Below are 19,819 nucleotides of genomic sequence, written 5' to 3'. Positions count from 1 at the left end.
CCCTTCCATCAGTACAGACCTCCCCCTCAGGATACCCCCCCATCAGTACAGACCCCCCCCCTCTCATGCACCTGGGCGGCGGATGGAGGAGGATTCAGTGTGCAGCCGCCCGGAGAATTGCTTGCTCAGACTGTCACTCTCCAGGCGGCGTGATTGTGTTTAGTGAAAGAAGGCAGCCGCATCAGCAGTGAAAGTGTCTCACACAGGGCTAGTGTGGCGCCAGCACGTTCCGGCTGAAGAGCCCTGCCTCCTCCTGACGCCACTGCACAGTCCACACACACATAGTGCATTTTCGACGGCGGCGGAAGTCAGGACATATAGAGGTCCTGCTTCAGTTGCCGATTGGGTCCCATGGACCCACCGGAACTATGGCAGGGCCGGTCCTGCTCCCGCTGCTGTCAATCACGGTCAGTGAAGAGGGAGCGGGAGATGGGGCCGAGCCTCGTTTCTGTGTGTGTTAGACACACAGAACAGGGCTCAGGAGCAGAGCATGCACAAGTTCCCCTGTTGTAAGCACTGCAGCTTGTTATGGGGGCACTCGGCAGAAGGGAGTGGCAGGAGCGCCGGCGGGGAATTCGAGAAGGAGGATGTGGCTGCTCTGTGCAAAACCATTGCACAGAGCAGGTAAGTATAACATGTTTATTTTTATTTTTTTTTAATCTTTACTTTTAGTATAATTTTAAAACAATAGATCAGCATCATCACCTTTGCTGAATGAGAAGTATGGAACATAAGAAGCTGTATAGCCTAAGAAAAAGTAGAGTGATCATCTTCCCTATAAAATGTGGCAAAGGTGAGTAAATCCCACTACTATTTCTTGGTTAAGCTTTACAGCTTCCTATGTCATATATCTTTTCACTGATAGAAGTATGTGGATTACAGAACTGGCTAAACAGAATTAGAACGCCTTTGTCAGATAACACAAGGTCACATATATGTATTGCCACAATATAGTTTAACTGTTTGCATAAAGTTCGGCTTTAAAAAATAATGCTACCCTAACTTGAAAATGAATTGACGTGTAGAGGCTTTTATTCCTAAATTTATTTCAGGTACTTATTTAGTTTATTCAGACACTGTAGTTGTAGATACATTATTGGTTCTTGCAGACAATTCAGGCAACAGTACAGGTGCACAGCTGAGTTATAGGAACTCTCCAGTCTTCATGCTTTCTGAATTATGTAGAACAAATTAATAATAGCCTGACTTTTTTTGGAGTAAAGTAAGAAATCAGAAGGTGAATTGTTAGTTTTATGATAAATCTGAATGCAAGAAGAAAACTGCGTGCCATACAAAATAAATATGGGCATTCAGGGTGCAATTATTAAGGCCCTCCACACCTCTCCAGTGTGTTGTCAAGTGCCCATTAACATGTGATGGGTTAAAGCCGCTCATTCATTTTGAATGGGCTGCTATTATATTTCCCCATCTTTTGTAAATAATAGATGAAAAAAACAAATTTTTTTTTTTTTTATATAAATGGGGGAAATACTCAAAGTAGATTGCATATATGACAAAATTATGCAAGACTAATCAATCAGGAGATGGTGTCTGAACACAAATGCACACCAGCTACTTTTTCTGGCACAGCCTTGAAAAATACTCACTAAATACAAAAGTAAAGCTGCAGGCATGGATGATAACATCATTGGACTGCTACGAGGTGTACAGAGCACAAGAACCTCACCAAGAAACCTACATTTATATTAGGTTAACATTTTCTTTTTTAGGATTTTTCTCTAGAAGACTCTTACTTTTTTGACAAAACCCAAAACAGAAAATATAAATATGCTGGCTGAGATGCAGTGAACAAACTTACATTCGGTAGAGGTGAACGGGATGATTTTCCAGCATTCATCAGCACACGATGCTTCAGTGGCACAACTCTCACTGACATTGCACACATCCTCTAGGTCTATCTGAGAACAAGGGTTTGAACTGGGAACTATAGCCAAAGCCTCTTCTTTCCTGTAAAAGTGAACATTTATTTGCAACCCTTTCTTTGTACCCTGTTTTTTTTTAGCTTTTTATTAATGGTCACTTCAGTTGTGACTATAACAAAGATCAACAAGAGAAAGACAGGAACAGTCGGTCATTCTGGAAGGCTGTAGTCAAGTTTTAAAAGATGCCCAATGTTGCAGAGTTCTATTACTGCAACTTTCCAATCTTTCTCACAGTCTTTATAGTGCCAATAAATACTGAAATAGAACTGCACTTATCCGCTCCTGCTCGGTTTTTACGTTACAAATCAGGACGTTGGAATATTGTGTGACTGTAATGCCCCGTACACACGGTCGGATTTTCCGATGGAAAATGTCCGATCGGAGCGTGTTGTCGGAAATTCCGACCGTGTGTGGGCTCCATCGGACATTTTCCATCAGATTTTTCGACACACAAAGTTGGAGAGCAGGAGATAAAATTTTCCGACAACAAAATCCGTTGTCGGAAATTCCGATCGTGTGTACACAAATCCGACGGACAAAGTGCCACGCATGCTCAGAATAAAGAGATGAAAGCTATTGGCCACTGCCCCGTTTATAGTCCCGACGTACGTGTTTTACGTCACCGCGTTTAGAACGATCGGATTTTCCGACAACTTTGTGTGACCGTGTGTATGCAAGACAAGTTTGAGCCAACATCCGTCGGAAAAAATCCTAGGATTTTGTTGTCGGAATGTCCGAACAAAGTCCGACCGTGTATACGGGGCATAAGTCACATCTGGGAAAGGAGGCAGGGTAAACCGAGCTGCTGAGTAAATAACTTGAACAACTTCAGTGCTTCTGCTGTGAATTTTGAGAATTCATTGCTCCACAGTGTCTGCACCTACATGGGTTAGTAGAGTGTGATTTAGGCTAGAACCACCCATGCATTTTCATTTGAAATCAATGGAAATTTATCAAATTAAAACTTTGAGAAGAACATATGGATGACGGGTCTACATCAGTTGTCATCAACCCTGTCCTCTGGGCCCACTAACAGGCCAGGATTTATGTATTACCTTGGGGAGATGCAGACTAGAATACTGTAATCACTGAGCAGCAAATGATATCACCTGTGATGTATTTCAGTTATCTTGCAAACCTGGCCTGTTAGTGGGCCCTGAGGACAGGGTTGATGACCACTGGTCTACATGATTAAGGAGATTATTAGATCCAAGAGAAGGTTAATGTGGTTGTAAATGCAGAAGTTTTTTTATCTTAATGCGATCTATGTGTGGACCAATATGACCGCAACTCACTTATTTTAGTTATGCCCACGAGGAGGGATAGGCCCAGAAAGGTCTTTTTTTTTTTTAACAGATTTTTTATTAAACAATTAAACAGCATTACAAAACAAAAGAAATTTAGTACAATCCAGAAAGGTCTTAAATCGGAAACTGTAAGAGGTTTCCAACCTCTGGCAAGGGTCAACTGGGGATTAGCGACGATGAATTGACCAGCATACAAATTGCTGTGGTCCACAAAAGATCTATAGAGATCTTCCGTGAAAAACAGTGAATAAAAATCAAGTGACGTAAAATCAACTGTTTTCACCTGAATTCCGGGTTGGCCAGTGAATGGGTGCTGCAGAAGTGGTGGGCTCCCAATTAGGATTGGCATATTTTGCAGGAAGGGCACTATGGGCTCGACTGGCCTGTCTTTGTCTTCTTGGTGGCTGCGGGACACTACTTGTGCTAGCCACTGCACCCGCTTGAACTGCACTTATATGACTCACCACGTGATACTGTAGTGCTGGATGTACGACCAGGATGTACTAGACTGCTGGTGCTTGCCAGTTCACCAGAAGGATGAGCGGCACTAGTACTGGATTTCTGCTACATACAAGAGCCCTGCAGTTCTTGCACCTCAACAACAGAAGAATGGGGTTGGGTACGTCTGACCTTAGCACTACTCTGTCGTCAGAGCTATCTGTCAGGTTGTCGGTGCTGTCTACTGGTTCATATACTGAGCCTGAATCTGCCAGTGAGGTAGCTTTCCCTTCGCTCTCATCTGTCATGCTCAGCAATGTGTAGGCCTCTTCACTAGTGTACCTCTGTCTGGACATTTTGGCCTCTAAAAACTGTTAGCATTCGCAGGGATTAGGCCTAACTCTGCGAACGCTGCAGTTATGTGTGTTGTTTTTTGCAAGTGACAGTGACCGATTGATATTGCACTTGGGTGGGTTGGGCGGAGGGGCTAAATGCAGGCGCTAGCAGGTATCTGGGCTGATCCCACCAACGCTGCGTTTTTGGGAACCCTAAACTACTGGGGACGCTAGTATAGATCTGATTAGGTCAAAGATATTGATCCGTTCAGACACTATACTAGTAAGGGAGGTGTATGGTGCGTGCATTAGTGTTAGCACTACTGGCACTAATCTGACGCTGCCTGGGACTGATGCTGACCCTAACTGATGTCTCCCGCCGGGTGATCAGGGGGTTAAACCTTTATTAGGTAATATATGGCGGGTTCCCTGACACTATAAAAAACTAACTAACCAGCGTCACCCGTGACACTAATATGGTGATCACTGGTGACAGGGGGTGAAAGGGTTAACTTGGGGGCAATCAGGGGGTTAAAACCTTTTGGGGGTACCCTAATGCTATAAAAACCTGATGGTGAAACTTACCAACCAACTGGCTAACTAGCGTCACCCGTGACACTAATACGGCGATCAGAAAATAGATCTACTAGTGACACTGGTGACAGGGGGTGAAAAGGTTAACTGGGGGGTGATCAAGGGGTTAAACCTTTATTAGGGGGTTAATGGGGGGTACCCTAAAGCTACCTGGGCCTACTACTAGCTGCCCTAACACTGATTAGTGTCACAAGTGACAACAACGCAGTTGGTGACACAGTGAGTGAAGGGGTTAACTGGGGGTGAAATCTGTGCCTACGTGTACTGTGTCAGTGTAGTGTTGGTGCAACTCACTTTTGGATGTCTTCTCTCCTCTCTCTGGAACCAAAAAGGATTCCACCAGGGGAGGTGACATCACTTCCTCTGCCTGCATTTACAATTCACAGTGTCATACACCAGATGTGACCAGAACTGTGTGACTGCGACAGAGTGAACCAGACATAAATAGATGAAAGCAAGTTTATTAAAGTAAATGCATATAAATATGAACACACCACCAATACAAACAGAGTGAACAAACCAAACAACCAAACAGTGATAAAAAAACAACAAGCATATATAGCAAAAGGGAGTGCCAGAATTGTAGTCAAACCTGGCCTGCTTCATAAACAGGAGATCAGTAGATGGGGGGCCAGGAGTAAACAGACAGGGAACAAGATGGAAGGGATCAGGCTGCAGGGCAAGGATCCAGGGATACAGGAACAGATACAAACAGGTTCAGGATACAAGAATCAGGATCAGGATAACAGACAAACAGGCTGCAGGTCAGGGCACAAGGACAATACCAGGGCAACGTATGTGTGCACTTGCCAGGTATTTATACTCATCTCAATCAGACTCAGGTGATGCCTGATTGCAGAAGATGATGTCAGCCCCACACTGCCAGGAACCACCCACTGGTGGACGCCAGTACTGCGGCCCATAGATCACATAATACTACCAACAGGGGAAAGCTCCCCTGGCAGTTCCAGACTGCCAGGAGACACCTGCTGGTGGACCACAGTACTGCACGCCAAATATCAGGCAGTGTCATCAGCAGATGGAACCTTCCCTGACAGTACCCCCCCAAAGGAGCGGCCTCCGGACGCTCCAACTAGCTGCTGCTGGGACAAGTCCATGGCATCAAGCTGGGCAGCGGGCAGAGTCACACTAAGTTAGGTATGAAGACAGTCCAAAGTATCAAACCAGGCAACGGGCAGCTCAAGCTGGGCAGCCGGAGTAGACATAAGCTCAGCAGCAGGCACAGTCACATCAAGCTGGGCAGCAGGCACGGGTACATCAGGCTGGGTAGCAGACAAGGGCAAATCAGGCTGGGTAGCAGACAGGGGCACATCAGGCTGGGCAGCAGACAAGGACTCATCAGGCTGGGCAGCAGACAGGGACAAATCAGGCTGGGCAGCAGGCATGGGCACATCACGCTGGGCAGCAGGCACGGGGACATCATGCTGGGCAGCAGGCGCGGGCACATCACGCTGGGCAGCAGGCATGGGCACATCACGCTGGGCAGCAGGCTCCGGGTCGAGCTGGGCAGCAAGCTCCGGGTCATCAGGCTGGGCAGCAGGCTCCGGGTCATCAGGCTGAGCAGCAGGCTCCGGGTCATCGGGCTGGGCAGCAGGCTTCGGGTCATCGAGCTGGGCAGCAGGCTTCGGGTCATCGAGCTGGGCAGCAGGCTCCAGGTCATCGAGCTGGGCAGCAGGCTCTGGGTCATTAGGCTGGGAAGCAGGCTCCGGGTCATCAAGCTGGGCGGCAGGCCACAGGTCATCGGGCTGGGCAGCAGGCTCCGGGTCATCAGGCTGGGGAAAAGGCTTCGGGTCATCGAGCTGGACAGCAGGTTCTGGGTCATCGAGCTGGACAGCAGGCACTGGGACATCAGGGTGAGCAGCGAGCACCGTAACGGCAGGCTGGGTATCAGGCACCGGCTAAGCAAGCTGAGTAACGGGCCCTGGCCCAGTGGGCTGGGTAACGGGCACTGGCCCAGAAAACTGGGTGACGGGCACTGGCATGACAGATTGAGACACGGGCACCGAAAATGCAGGCTGAGGCTGGGACACTGGATCTTCAGGCTGGAACACCGGATCTTCAAGCAGGCACACAGGCACTGGAACTTCAAGCAGGGACACAGGCACCGGAACTTCAAGCGGGGACACAGGCACCAGAACTTCAAGCGGGGACAACAGGCACCGGAACTTCAAGTGGGGACAACAGGCACCGGAACTTCAAGCGGGGACAACAGGCACCGGAACTTCAAGCGGGGACAACAGGCACTGAAACATCAGACTGGAACACCGGTGCAGGAGCTTCAGGCTGGAACATGGGCACGGGAACATCAGACTGGAAGGCAGGCACCAAGACATCAGACTGGAAGGCAGGCACCGAGACATCAGATGGAAGGCAGCCACCGAGGCATCAGACTGGAAGGCGGGCACGAGACATCAGACTGGAAGGCAGGCACCGAGACATCAGACTGGAAGGCAGGCACCGAGACATCACACTGGAAGGCGGACACCGAGACATCAGACTGGAAGGCGGGCACCGAGACATCAGACTGGAAGGCGGGCACCGGGACATCAGACTGAAAGGCAGGCACCGAGACATCAGACTGGAAGGCAGGCACCGAGACATCAGGCTGGAACGCTGGCTCTGGCTCCTCAGGCTGGAACACTGGCTCTAGCTCTTCAGGCTGGAACACTGGCACCTCGGGCTAGAACACTGGCACCTCAGGCTGGAACACTGGCACCTCAGGCTGGAACACTGGCACCTCAGGCTGGAACACTGGCACCTCAGGCTGGAACACTGGCACCCCAGGCTGGAACTCTGGCACCCCAGGCTGGAACTCTGGCACCCCAGGCTGGAACTCTGGCACCTCAGGCTGGAACTCTGGCACCCCAGGCTGGAACTCTGGCACCCCAGGCTGGAACTCTGGCACCCCAGGCTGGAACTCTGGCACCTCAGGCTGGAACTCTGGCACCTCAGGCTGGAACTCTGGCACTTGGGGCTGGAACACTGGCACTTGGGGCTGGAACACTGGCACTTTGGGCTGGGATACTGACACCGGAACTTTAAGCTGGGACAGATTGGTGGGTGTGGAGGCAGGTTGGGTTAATGGCAGGATTGTTTTGGTTGGGAAAAACTTTCGTTTTTTCTTTGGCTTAGCCACTGAAGCTCTGTAGGTGACTGCAGGACTGTAGGTAAGGGGTGCAGCAGACTGGAAAGGAGGATTGGGATATGGCAAAGAGGTAACAGTAGCTGGGGGAAGTTCTTGTGGGTTTGTAGGCAGCTGAAAAGAAGCAGGTGGGTTGAATGCAGGATAGGTACAGGGAGCAGAGACCGGATATGAATATTTGGTTGGGAGCAGCGTATACTGGGCTGCAACTGAGGTTGACATGGGTGATGGGGGAAAATACATTTGGGTAGGCTGGTGTCTGATGACAGAGATGGTTTGTTTGGCTGGGGCTGATTGCACCATGTCAGACCATGCTGAAAGTATAGGTTGTACAAACTGTAGTTTTAAATCTCCCTGTCTAACAAAAGACTGAGCAGACACAATGCACTCAGCAATCACCTGTGAGTAGTGCTCACAAAAATCGGCGGGATCATCTTCAAAAAGCCACACTAGGGATACAACCTGATTCACATTAAAAGGAGGACTGAAATTATCATGGCCCTCTGGAATACAGGGCAGGGCCAGCTCAGTACAGATCTTTATCAAAGGCTGCACCTCCCCAAACAATATATAACCCTGATTGACCAGGGAGTGAGCCAAATGGATAGTTGCAAACAACTGGTCACTAGACCATCCTTTCAAAGCCTGGCGGCAATAATCACCACTTTCAGATGCCAGCAGAGAAAAATAACCTCATCGGCATTCATGTTTGCAACCAAACTGAATCAAAATGGTTCCCCTGTGCAGCTACTTCTAGGCAGGGATGGCCCTGGTATTCTGTCATAAACCAGATGTGACCAGAACTGTGTGACTACGACAGAGTGAACCAGACATAAATAGGTGAATGCAAGTTTATTAAAGTAAATGCATATAAATATGAACACACCACCAATACAAACAGAGTGAACAAACCAAACAACCAAACAGTGATAATAAACCAACCAGCATATATAGCAAAAGGGAGTACCAGAATTGTAGTCAAGCCAGGCCAGGGTCATTAACAGAAGATCAGCAGATGGGGCCAGGAGTAAACATACAGGGAACAAGGTGGAAGGGATCAGGCTGCAGGGCAAGGATCTAGGGGTACAGGAACAGATACAAACAGGTTCAGGATACAGGAATCAGGGTTCAGGTTCAGGATCAGGATCACAGATAAACAGGCTGCAGGTCAGGGCACAAGGACAATACCAGGGCAAGGTGTGTGTGCACTTGCCGGGTATTTATACTCATCTAAATCAGACTCAGATGATGCCTGATTGCAGGAGATGTCGGCCCCACACTGCCAGGAACCACCCGCTGGTGGGCGCCAGTACTGCGGCCCAAAGATCACATAATACTACCAACAGGGGAATGCTCCCCTGGCAGTTCCAGACTGCCAGTAGACACCTGCTGGTGGACCATAGTACTGCACGCCAAATATCAGGCAGTGTCATCAGCGGATGAAACACACAGCCAGAGGAGGCATTTCATCGGTCAGAACTGATTAGCAGGTCTAGGCCAGAAATCATTGGCCTGGACCTGAAGACTGATCGGTTCTGCAACGAATACGAACGCCGAGAGGCACGGCAGGGGCGCCCAAGTGTGCCCCCTGCGCGGGGGCGTGAGCTTCGTACGGGTACGTCGTTTTGCGCAGTCGTGCCATTCTGTCGACGTATATCAGTGTGAGCCAGTCAGCAAGTGGTTAACTGATATGTTGTACTCTGACACACTATTCACTGGGGTCTGAAATTATTTCATAGTATAACATAGTAGATAGGGGTGCACCGAATGTAAATTTTGGTCCCCAAACCAAAAATGAAGGCTACACTATGCCAAAAACCGAAACCGATACCGAAAATGACAGGTTTTTAAAATAATAAAATTTTGATATATAAAATTGTGTTATATTCATTATTCGACTTTATTTATCATGAATTTAATGAATAAAAAATACAATCCAGTAATGTAAAATAAGTACATTAATAAACAGTAACCCACATAAATTGGACACAGAAAATAAAATAAATACAAAATTATATAAAGAAAATTACAGGAACAGTACATATTTTTTTGATTGGTGTTCAAGTGAATTTTTTAAATAAAATTAATACATTTTTGCTAAACTGCTTGTTCCTCCTCGATGAATTGCTTTTGGTTGGAATTGGTCTCCAATTCCATTTCTCTCCCTCTATCCTTTTTTTGATATGCGTAGTGAATTCAGAGGAACGCACCTATCTTCATGCTTGAGTGCCTTTGGTGTAAGCAATTAGCTTAGTATATATAGGTGTAGTTATCATTGAACTTTCACCAGTTGTTACTAAATTGATATAGCAAAGCCATCTAGTTCCTTTTTATCTTCTCGTTGTTTTACAGTACATATGCTGCACAATAATAATAATAATAAAAAGAAAAACAAAACAGGCATAATATAAAAAGACTAAGAGCCTCTATGTTTGAGTAGACGTACGGTATTTGCACTGTTTATTGTTCAAAAATAGAAGAACCATAAAACAAGACAGAGGGCGCATGGGCTATTATACACATAATACTACTAAGCCATCAGGTCAGTTGTATCAAAGCTTGTTGTCAAAGTAAAACATCAGCTTCCAGTCCACTATACATCATAATTCACATCACAGAATTGGAGTGGGACAACTGGAAAACCCAACAACAGGCTAACGTGTTTCAAGGACTTGCCTCTTCCTTAGAGTGGCATGTCCTCAAAACACGTTAGCCTGTTGGGTTCTCCAGTTGTCCTATAGGTGATATGATATGATGTATTGTGGACTGGAAGCTTACTTTGACGACAAGGTTTATAGAGTACACCTGTTGGTTTGTTGTATATTACTTACCATATTAACAAAGAGAGGCCTTTCTTAAGATAATGCATTAGGCCGGTGTGCCCTCTGTCTTGTTTTATTTCAGGACAGTGTATACACTGACTTCCCTAGTCATAAGAGGGCATCAAGGCAAGGCATGTCCAGTGAAGCCAGCAGGGAAAAATGTAGGCAACAGTCTGGGGCCCATTTCCAAGCACCGGAGATTGTGGAGTTGATTTACTGAAATTGGAAAGATTGAAATATTTAGCACAGCTGAGAATATTAGCCAAAAAAAAACTGGAAGCAGATTGGTTAACCTAACCTATGCAGAGCTGCACCAGATTTTGCACTCTCCAGTTTTAATAAATCAATCAATTGCAAAGTTACTGTGCAAAACAAACTGTTATAAAATTAAAGAACAACTAACCATAACATAATTATGACAGAAGGCCATTATTCTGTTTCACAGTTTTTCTGTAAACATAACATATGATATATATTTTTTTAATTATTTAATTTTCAACTTAAATGAGAACTAATTTCCCGACGTTCTCTCCCTAAGGTGTCAGCACACTGCATGTGCGATAAAACTGTATGTATGTAGCTGCGGTTACATACATAGTCATACAGTATACCGCACTGTGTTCCGGGTATGGGCAGAGACTTTCCAGAACACAGACTAGTCTACAGTCTGGACTACAGCAACGGTGCTCAGCCAATCACAGCAAGCAATTTCATTAGAAGAATACATTGCTTGCTGTGATTGACTGAGCGCCGCTGCTGTAGACTAGTCTGTGTTCCTGGAAGTCTCTGCCCATACATGGAACACAGTGCGGTATACTTTATGTATGTAGCCAGCCACAGATGCATACAGTTTCACACATGCATCGGGCTGACAGCTTAGGGAGAGACATAGTTTGGCCCAATAACAAACTATGCAGTTCAAAAGCTGGAGTTCTCTTTTAAATTGAAAACGTGCAAAACAAAAAACTGTAGAAGAACTACAATGAACAACCAACAAAATAGCAAAGGGCCTGCCCTACCCTTTCTATTCTGTTATGTAATTAGTAAACTATAAAACTACTAAACTTATTTCAAGTTTTGAAGTCTCAACTTTACAGTCCACTGTAATGGGTCCACTCAATGTGCCAAGTGTCAAGCATGGTTTTTAAAGCGTCAGATATTGCTGCTGCAGTGTGTGATCCAACAAAGTTACGTGCGTTAAGTAGGATGTTTTGCAAATTGAAATTTGGTATCTATCCACTGCGTTGTCAGGCTAAGCATGCTCGTTGGACTGATGTCTGAATTCCAAATGTCAGTAAAACTGATTGCTATGATGTCAGTAGTCATGAGCTCATGAACGTGTTTATTAACACTGCAAAACAAGTCAGGTAGACAGGTATCTGCAAAGTAGCGTCTTCTTGGTTGTGTGTAACGCGGATCAATATGTTGCAAGAGCCTACGGAATCCAATGTCCTCCACAACAGAGAATGGCTGGTCGTCTAATACAATAAATTTCATAATTTTATCTGTAATGCCGCGAGCTTTGGGACTGTCACTTGGAAATTTTTTAACCTTTCCAAAGACTGTGGCTACAGATGTGTTGAGCCTGAGGCACTTTTTGGAGGCGGTACTGTTTTCTTGCATTCTGTATGCTGAACTGGATGAAGTTTTTTCAGGTGGTATATCCAACTTGCTGTTGAAAAATGACTTGGTGCTGTACCCCCTCTTGAAAAGAGCAAAGACTGCAGATTGCAAATTTGGGGTCTTTATCAGAAACTTTAAAATATTTTCACACTGCAGACATGGTCCACCTTTGCTGGTAGTGCAGAAGAATAGCATAGAATGATCTATAGTAGTGGGAGTGAAACCTGGGGGGGGGGGACTAAAATAAATTAAAAAACTAAACCCCAGGCAGCTATAAAATTTAAAAAAACTAAAACTAACCAATCTTTTTTCTAACAGTGCTGCTCTCTTGCCATGAAAGGTAGTTATGTCTGCACTGCAGTACATTTTGTACCGACTAATATATTGCATACTGTCATGTTTACAAAATTCATGCGCTTGTCAGTGTAGTATAACATACTGAAATGCTATCTCTTTCTTTCTAAATAGCAGTTCAAACATGCATTACCTGGCCTGTTAGTTTAATAGTAGTAGAACTAACGAAATACTACATACAACTGAAAATCTCTTTCTAAATAGCATGCAATCAAAGTTTTGTATTTATAGTACTAGTTTATAGTACTAGTTGGATTGTCAGTTAGTTTAAGAGGAAAGCAGCAATGCTCACCAGCGAATAGTAGTAATAGTAGCCATCCAGGAGGGACGGTGCCCGCTCTCCAATGCAGCCCTGTATGCTCCTGTCTCCCGAGCCCCAACCGCGTCTCAACCACAAGGAACGTCCGTGGGGAAAGTGCTCCCAATTCCAGCGTCTCAACTGCACGGAATGTGCTCACGAGTCCAGCGTCTTAACCACAAGGAATGTGAACGCCGTTCACACAGCGAGTGATGTCACCTGTCGGTGCGCCCACCGCTACTCGCATGCCCATGTCTTAAGATATTTCCTGGTTAGCTCTTTGTTCCTACCTGTTAGTTACCTACCTGTTACTTCTTCAATTAGACGGAGCTCATCGACCCTTCGCAGCCACTGCGGGATTGTAGGTACAGATCGCTTTCGCCAGTAAAATTAAATTAGAGATTTACCGGCGTTTAATAGGCGTGGAATCACTGTCATCCTATATTGACTTATTGTTTCATTTGTACAGTGAAGTAAAAATGTCTGTGGTTCAGGTCTAATTACTCCCCCCAATCAACTTTGCCACTTCCTCCCAAAACGGGAGGGTCCTAGGGCAGAACCACCATATATGCCCGTGTGTAGCTCGGTCTCCGTAGTCCTTCCAATACAGAGGTGAACTTGACAAGAACATTGCGTGCAATTTTACTGGTGTATAATGCCATCGAGTAAGGAGTTTAATATGTACCTCCACCATTCTGCAAGAAGTGGCGGACATACAAGAAAGTTGTATAATCTTATCTTTTTGTTTATCTGTAAATCTAATTTGTAAGTCTGCTTCCCAATGGTCAATATAATCTGGATTTTGCAAGGTCAGTAGTGTTTTATAAAAAAGTGAGATACAATGCTGTGATGAGTCCTTATAATGCATAATTGCTTCGATAGGGTTCAGTTCTTTGAGAGAACGAATAGGTTGAGGGAGACTCCAAATAAATTGAGACAAATTGAGACAAACTGAGACAACTGATCCATAAATGTTGGTTGAAACCATGATTCAAAATCTTTATCTAAAACCCCTGGCATAAAATATTCATGTCTCAGCAAGGGCATTATTGGGGTATTATATTCCCAGCCGTATCGATTGTGTAAAGAGTCCCATAGTGCCAAGGTAGATCTAGTCAGTGGAGATATTGTGGGTGCTAACCTTCTCAGCGATCGTGGTATACATGGAACTACTGATAGGTCGGTGTCTCCCAATGCCATTTCAAGTTCAGCCCAAATTTTTGTCTTTCTAGCATATTTCCAATCTATCATATGTGTCAATACGATCATTTGGTAATATAAATTTAAAATTTATTATGGACAGTCCCCCAATTTTTTGGGGCAGTGTAAGGTGTCTCGAGATATTCTAGTACAATGTCCCTTCCAAATATAGTGTACAATAGTAGATTGTAGCATCAAAAAGAATCCTATGGGGATACCTAAAGGTAGCATTTGACAGACATATAACATACAGTATATTTATTATTTCAGATTTAGTCATATTCAGTTTGAAATTCCCGTATTAACCCAAGTAAATTTGGAAATGTGATCCTTGGGTAATGTACTAAAACTGGAGAGTGCAAAATCTGGCGCAACTGTGCATAGTTGCCAATCAACTTCTAACTTCAGCTTGTTCAGTTAAAAGAGAAGTATGGGTTTGGACTTTTTTCTAGATTTATACTTACCTAGGTGGATGCAGCATGGGTCGATGCTGTATCTGTCCCCCGCCGCCTCTACCCTGAGAACCAACCGATCGAACAGGGGGTGAAAGGGTTTTTCCTAAAGGGTCTTTCCTATTTAAAAGGGACTTATGTAGCTTTGCAAATAGCCCATACTACTTTGACTATAGTTAATATTTACATCCCACCCCCCTTCTCCCTGATCTACTACATAGGCTCTCTGTCACGGTACTACTTACAGTGAGCCCACAGGCGAGCAGGTGACACGAGATCCCCCAGGGCGTGGAGTCTAAGGGCCAGCCGGTATTCTGCCAGGGACCCCCTCACGAGGGTTTGGGCTTAGCTGCGTGCTGACCCCAGGTCACGACCCCCGGGATCACCCTGCTCTCTAGGGAAGTAGCAGAAGACACTGTCAGACAAGGATGGATGGATGAAGTAAAGAAGAGCCGGATAGCAAGCCAAGGTCAGGGCGGGCTGCAGATAATGTAATCAGAACAAGTCGAGTCGGTACACAAGAGATCAGTTCACGAGAGGTTAGGTTAAAGCAGGTTACAAGCAGGGAGCTCAGAAGCAAGCGTTGCTCAAGCAACCAGAAAGTGGTCTGAGAGGGATTTAAATAGAAAAGCACATGAGGGGCTGCACAGGAAGTAGCAGGAAGGATTTATATATTAAGCAACAGGTGAGGACGGCGACACCCATAGCTGCAGAGTGTAGCAGAGCTGAACACAATCTAGTAGAACAACAGGTGCAAGCCGACATACAGCAGTAAAGGTAAGACACAGATCAGCTCCGCAGCTGATCTGTGACAGTACCCCCCTCTTATGAGGTCCCCCCTACACGTCTGGGGGCTGCTTGGAGGGAAATTTCCGATGGAATCTGGTCACCAAGCATGGGGCTGAGACATCGGTGGCAGGAACCCAAGGTTTCTCCTCCGGACCATAGCCCTTCCAATCAATCAGATAGAGCAGCTTCCCTCGGGAGTATTTGGAGTCCAATATTTCTTTAATCTCATACTGATCCGTGGTGTCAGCCACAGGAGCGGGGTGAGAAGAAGGGCGAGAGAAGCGATTGAGGACCAGTGGCCTGAGCAGGGAGACATGGAAGGCATTGGGTATCCTGAGATGAGAGGGCAGACGGAGCTTGAAAGCAACAATTTAAACATCTACTAAATCCAGATCTCATTAGGACCTTTACTGTGACTCTGGAGGAGGTGATATTATACCCCTCTATGCGGGAGACCCTCCTTGTCCTCATCCTGAAGTCACATCTATTGAGTCCATATCCTTAGGACTTTTACTGTGGCTCTGGAGGAGGGGATACTAACCCCCCTTCTATGAGGAAGGCCCTCCTTGTCCTCATTCTGGAGCCACATCTATTGAGTCCATATCTCCTTAGGACCTTCACTGTGGCTTTGGAGGATGGGATACTACCCCCCTCTATAAGGGAGGCCCTAACTGTCCTCATCTTGAAGCCACCCAAGGACCCAACTAGATGCGACTTCTCCAGACCCATTAATTAATTTTTGTAGATGTGAAGATACTAGCAAAAGTACTATGCAATTGTTTAAATTGGGTAGTTGCACTTTTAGTGGACAGTTACCAGGGAGGTTTTATACCCAGGAGATCCACCAGAATGAACATCTGGAGACTCTGTCAAAATTTGCAATACCCCATTTTTACTCCCACACACATGTAATTGTCTTTGGACACAAGCAAAGCCTTTGACAGTGTATAGTGGCCATATCTGTTTAGTTTATTACAGTTCTATGGCTTTGGCCCTCGAATGATAGCTTAGATCAGGGATATGCAATTAGCGGACCTCCAGATGTTGCAAAACTACAAGTCCCATCATGCCTCTGCCTCTGGTTGTCATACTTGTGGCTGTCAGAGTCTTGCTATACCTCATGGGATTTGTAGTTCTGCAACAGCTGGAGGTCCGCTAATTGCATATCCCTGGCTTAGATCCACCTTCTATAGACAAACCCAGTTACCAGAATACGAGTTAACACCCAGGTTTCTGATACCTTCCCGATTTACCGCAGCACATCCCAGGGGTGGCGGGTAATCTCCATTCTTATTTGCCCTGGTCATTGAGCCCCTGACTATTGGTATTCGTAACTCCCCAAAAATATGAAGCCTTACGACTGGCACTATAGAAGAACGTATCTCCTTATACGCAGATAACATGTTAATATATTTAGCTAACCCTAATGAATCATTATACCATCTGCTGCAGGAAATAGTAGAATTTGGTGACTATTCAGGCTTTCGTGTCAACTGGGAAAAATCAAGTCTCTTCCCTTTAGACCAGGTAGCTGTACAGGCAATTCATTGGAACTCACAGCTTTAGGTAGTTCACATCTTTAAATATTTTGGGGTTACTGTGCAATTGCCTCTATGTTCCTACATAATGAATAATGTGTGTCCTCTGGCCTCCCAATTGCAACAGCAGACCAAGCAATGGATGAATATCCAAGCTAGATCTCATGGGTAGAATATACATATTCAAAATGATTTATCTATTGAGGTTGCTGTATGTCCTAGCTAACTCTCCTTGTAAGATACTGATACCAATTTTCAAACAGATTGAAACTATCTGTATGGCATTTCTCTGGCAACGTCAGACCCTCAAAATATCATTGGAAATCTTGAGGCTGCCTTTCCCTAATGTTTTCCTTTACTATTTGGCATCCCAACTGGTTACCAGTCACAACTGGCTTCACCCTTCTTCAGCTAAAGCCTGCACCACCACTGAGGCCGCCATAGTCTTGTCTTTTGAAACTCTTTATGCCATTATTTTGTAGATGCCATGTACCCTCCTGCAAAGGTACTACTTGTAGTGATATATTATCGTGTGTAGATAATTAATTGGTATTGATGATGTAAGTACTCTTCCGCAGCAATTCGATTCTTCCAGAGAGTGCAATTTATTGACTTCCAACACAGAACAAAGTCCAAAGTCCACAGATGACAAAAATTCAACAAAGTAAATATAACTCAGAGTCCCATTTTTCCTAGACCTGCACCTTCATAGTCACACACAGACTAAGACTGACTGAATGCAAGGTTATAATGTAATACTATAATTTATGCTATGCCAAGCCATTGTGCAGCATCTCACCTTAGATGTCAAACATATTGATCAATACGCATTATATAATATGTACAGATGTTATGAAAATTATTTTAGGTTTAAATGCTTCAATTTGGTTTTAAGATAAAGTTCAAGAAATAAAACATAAAAACATTATTTTGGTCAACTCTGTTTTTCATATTAATATCACCTATGTTTGACCTGGTGTCTCCTCTCTGGGTGTTATCATAAGATATTATCTTTTGATCTTTCTGTTCAGTGTTTGTCTTAAACAATGTGACTAAATCAATTTTTACAGCTTGCTCATTTGACTTTCTGCATAAATGGTCTGCAATATGTCTTTTAAATCATGGGGATTTGGGGTAACTAATAAAATATTTTGTTTGATATCTTCATGCAAAGCATCTAGAAACATACTCTTATGTACCAAGCCACCACGCTGACATGCAAGATTATTACCAACCAATAATTCCATAATAGTTGATATCCTGTGTGACAATTCATAGGGAGATTCATTTTGCATTTGTTGGATCTTCCCATGAATAGTAACATCAGAACATACACCATACAAAACACATAATAATTCCAGTAATATGTCCCTTGTTCTAAGAGGCTGAATACAGATCTGTTTAATTCTCATCCAAAGACCACTTCCTATAGAATGTTGCAAAACTCTTTCTAAGTCAGATGGGTTGAGATTGTACATATCTCTGACCTGCTGTACGTCACAAAACCATTTTAAAAATCTGTTTAAATCATGGTAGGGAACCATTTCTATTTCTTTAAGAATTGCGTCTAATTCTTTTGGTTTCAAAGGCTTCATTACAAGCTGAACTTCACCTGTATTACTATTATTGTTATAAACTGTGGTGGTCACAGTGGGTGCAGTTGGCAATGAATTATCAGATTTAATATGAGGTTCTGTTTCATTTGATCGAAAGTTTGTGTTTTGCTGCAGATTGCTGAATCCAAGATTTGATGCATATCTGCATTCTTGAGATCTCTTCTCTAATTCCATAATTCTTCATTTCAATCTCTCATTTTCCTCTGATAATTCATCACAATGTTTCGATTTCTCAGGCAAAGCTCCCCCAATGGTAACTGCATGTGATTTTAAATTTTCTGTCTCAGTTTCTGATTTTGTAACCTCTGACAAACCTTGCTGCTATTATCAACTGCACTCTGTAACTGTGCAATTTCCTCAACCTTACCAAAGAACTTTCCATTGTTAAACAGCAAGATAACAAGCCCTGCACAATACAACCTTTTCTTTTACTTTCTGAAATGTTGCTAACAAAAACATTTTTCTCTAAAAAATCCTTCATCATAGAACACGTCTTACATTTTTCTGGAATTTCATAAGGACCGCCATGACGCTTAATACATTTCAATACCCATCTGTTAACTTTAGCAGAACTGACACTAGCTTCACACTGAGTAAGCATTTTGACTATATTATTAATAATTGAAAAAAAAAAGAAATACTTTACTCACCGCAAGGCTCCACCTTGAAGTTACTCCTTCATCTTCCAGTTCAGGTTTTCTGGTACACGACACAGTCTCTTTTTTTTTAATCAGTTTCCAGTCTCCAGAGAATAATTCTGGGGTTCCAAACTTGTTTAACCACTTAAGGACCGCCTCACGCTGATTTACGTCGGCAAGGCGGCACGGGCAGGCAGAATCACGTACATATACGTGATCTGCCTCCCGCGGGTGGGGGGTCCGATCGGACCCCCCCGGTGCCCGAGGCGCTCCTCTTTTGTCCCCCGGCGATCGGAGGTGAGGGGAAGGCCATCCATTCGTGGCCCCCCCCCTCGCGATCGCCGCCGGCCAATCAGAACATTCCTTTGCTGCTGTATGCTAAACAGCAGCAAAGGAAATTATGTCATCTCTCCTCGGCTCGGTATTTTCCGTTCCGGCGCCGAGGAGAGAAGACATCAATGTAAGTGCACAAACACATACACACTCAGTAGAACAAGCCAGGCACACAAAACACCCCCGATCCCCCCCCCCCGATCGCCCCCCGAACCCCCCCCCCCCATCACACTGACACCAAGCAGTTTTTTTTTGATTACTGCATGGTGTCAGTTTGTGACAGTTACTGTGTTAGGGCAGTTAGTATTAGCCCCCTTTAGGTCTAGGATACCCCCTAACCCCCCCTAATAAAGTTTTAACCCCTTGATCACCCCCT

The 19,819-nt window shown here is 44.7% G+C and overlaps 1 protein-coding gene across 1 annotated transcript in view; it reads right to left on the bottom strand.

Moving 5' to 3' along the window:
- The window catches only part of SHOC1 (shortage in chiasmata 1), a 447,382-nt gene that overhangs the window by 386,554 nt on the left and 41,009 nt on the right, over nucleotides 1-19,819 (bottom strand). Inside the window, exon 4 of the mRNA XM_073612299.1 lies at nucleotides 1,755-1,968. Coding sequence (XP_073468400.1) covers nucleotides 1,755-1,968 — 214 coding nt within the window. The remainder of the gene's footprint in view (nucleotides 1-1,754; nucleotides 1,969-19,819) is intronic.

The sequence above is a fragment of the Aquarana catesbeiana genome, linkage group LG01, assembly GCF_042186555.1.
Source record: "Aquarana catesbeiana isolate 2022-GZ linkage group LG01, ASM4218655v1, whole genome shotgun sequence".
Taxonomy (NCBI): Eukaryota; Metazoa; Chordata; class Amphibia; order Anura; family Ranidae; genus Aquarana; species Aquarana catesbeiana.
Note: the sequence above shows the minus strand (reverse complement) of the source record. Positions and strands in the feature narration are given on the sequence as shown.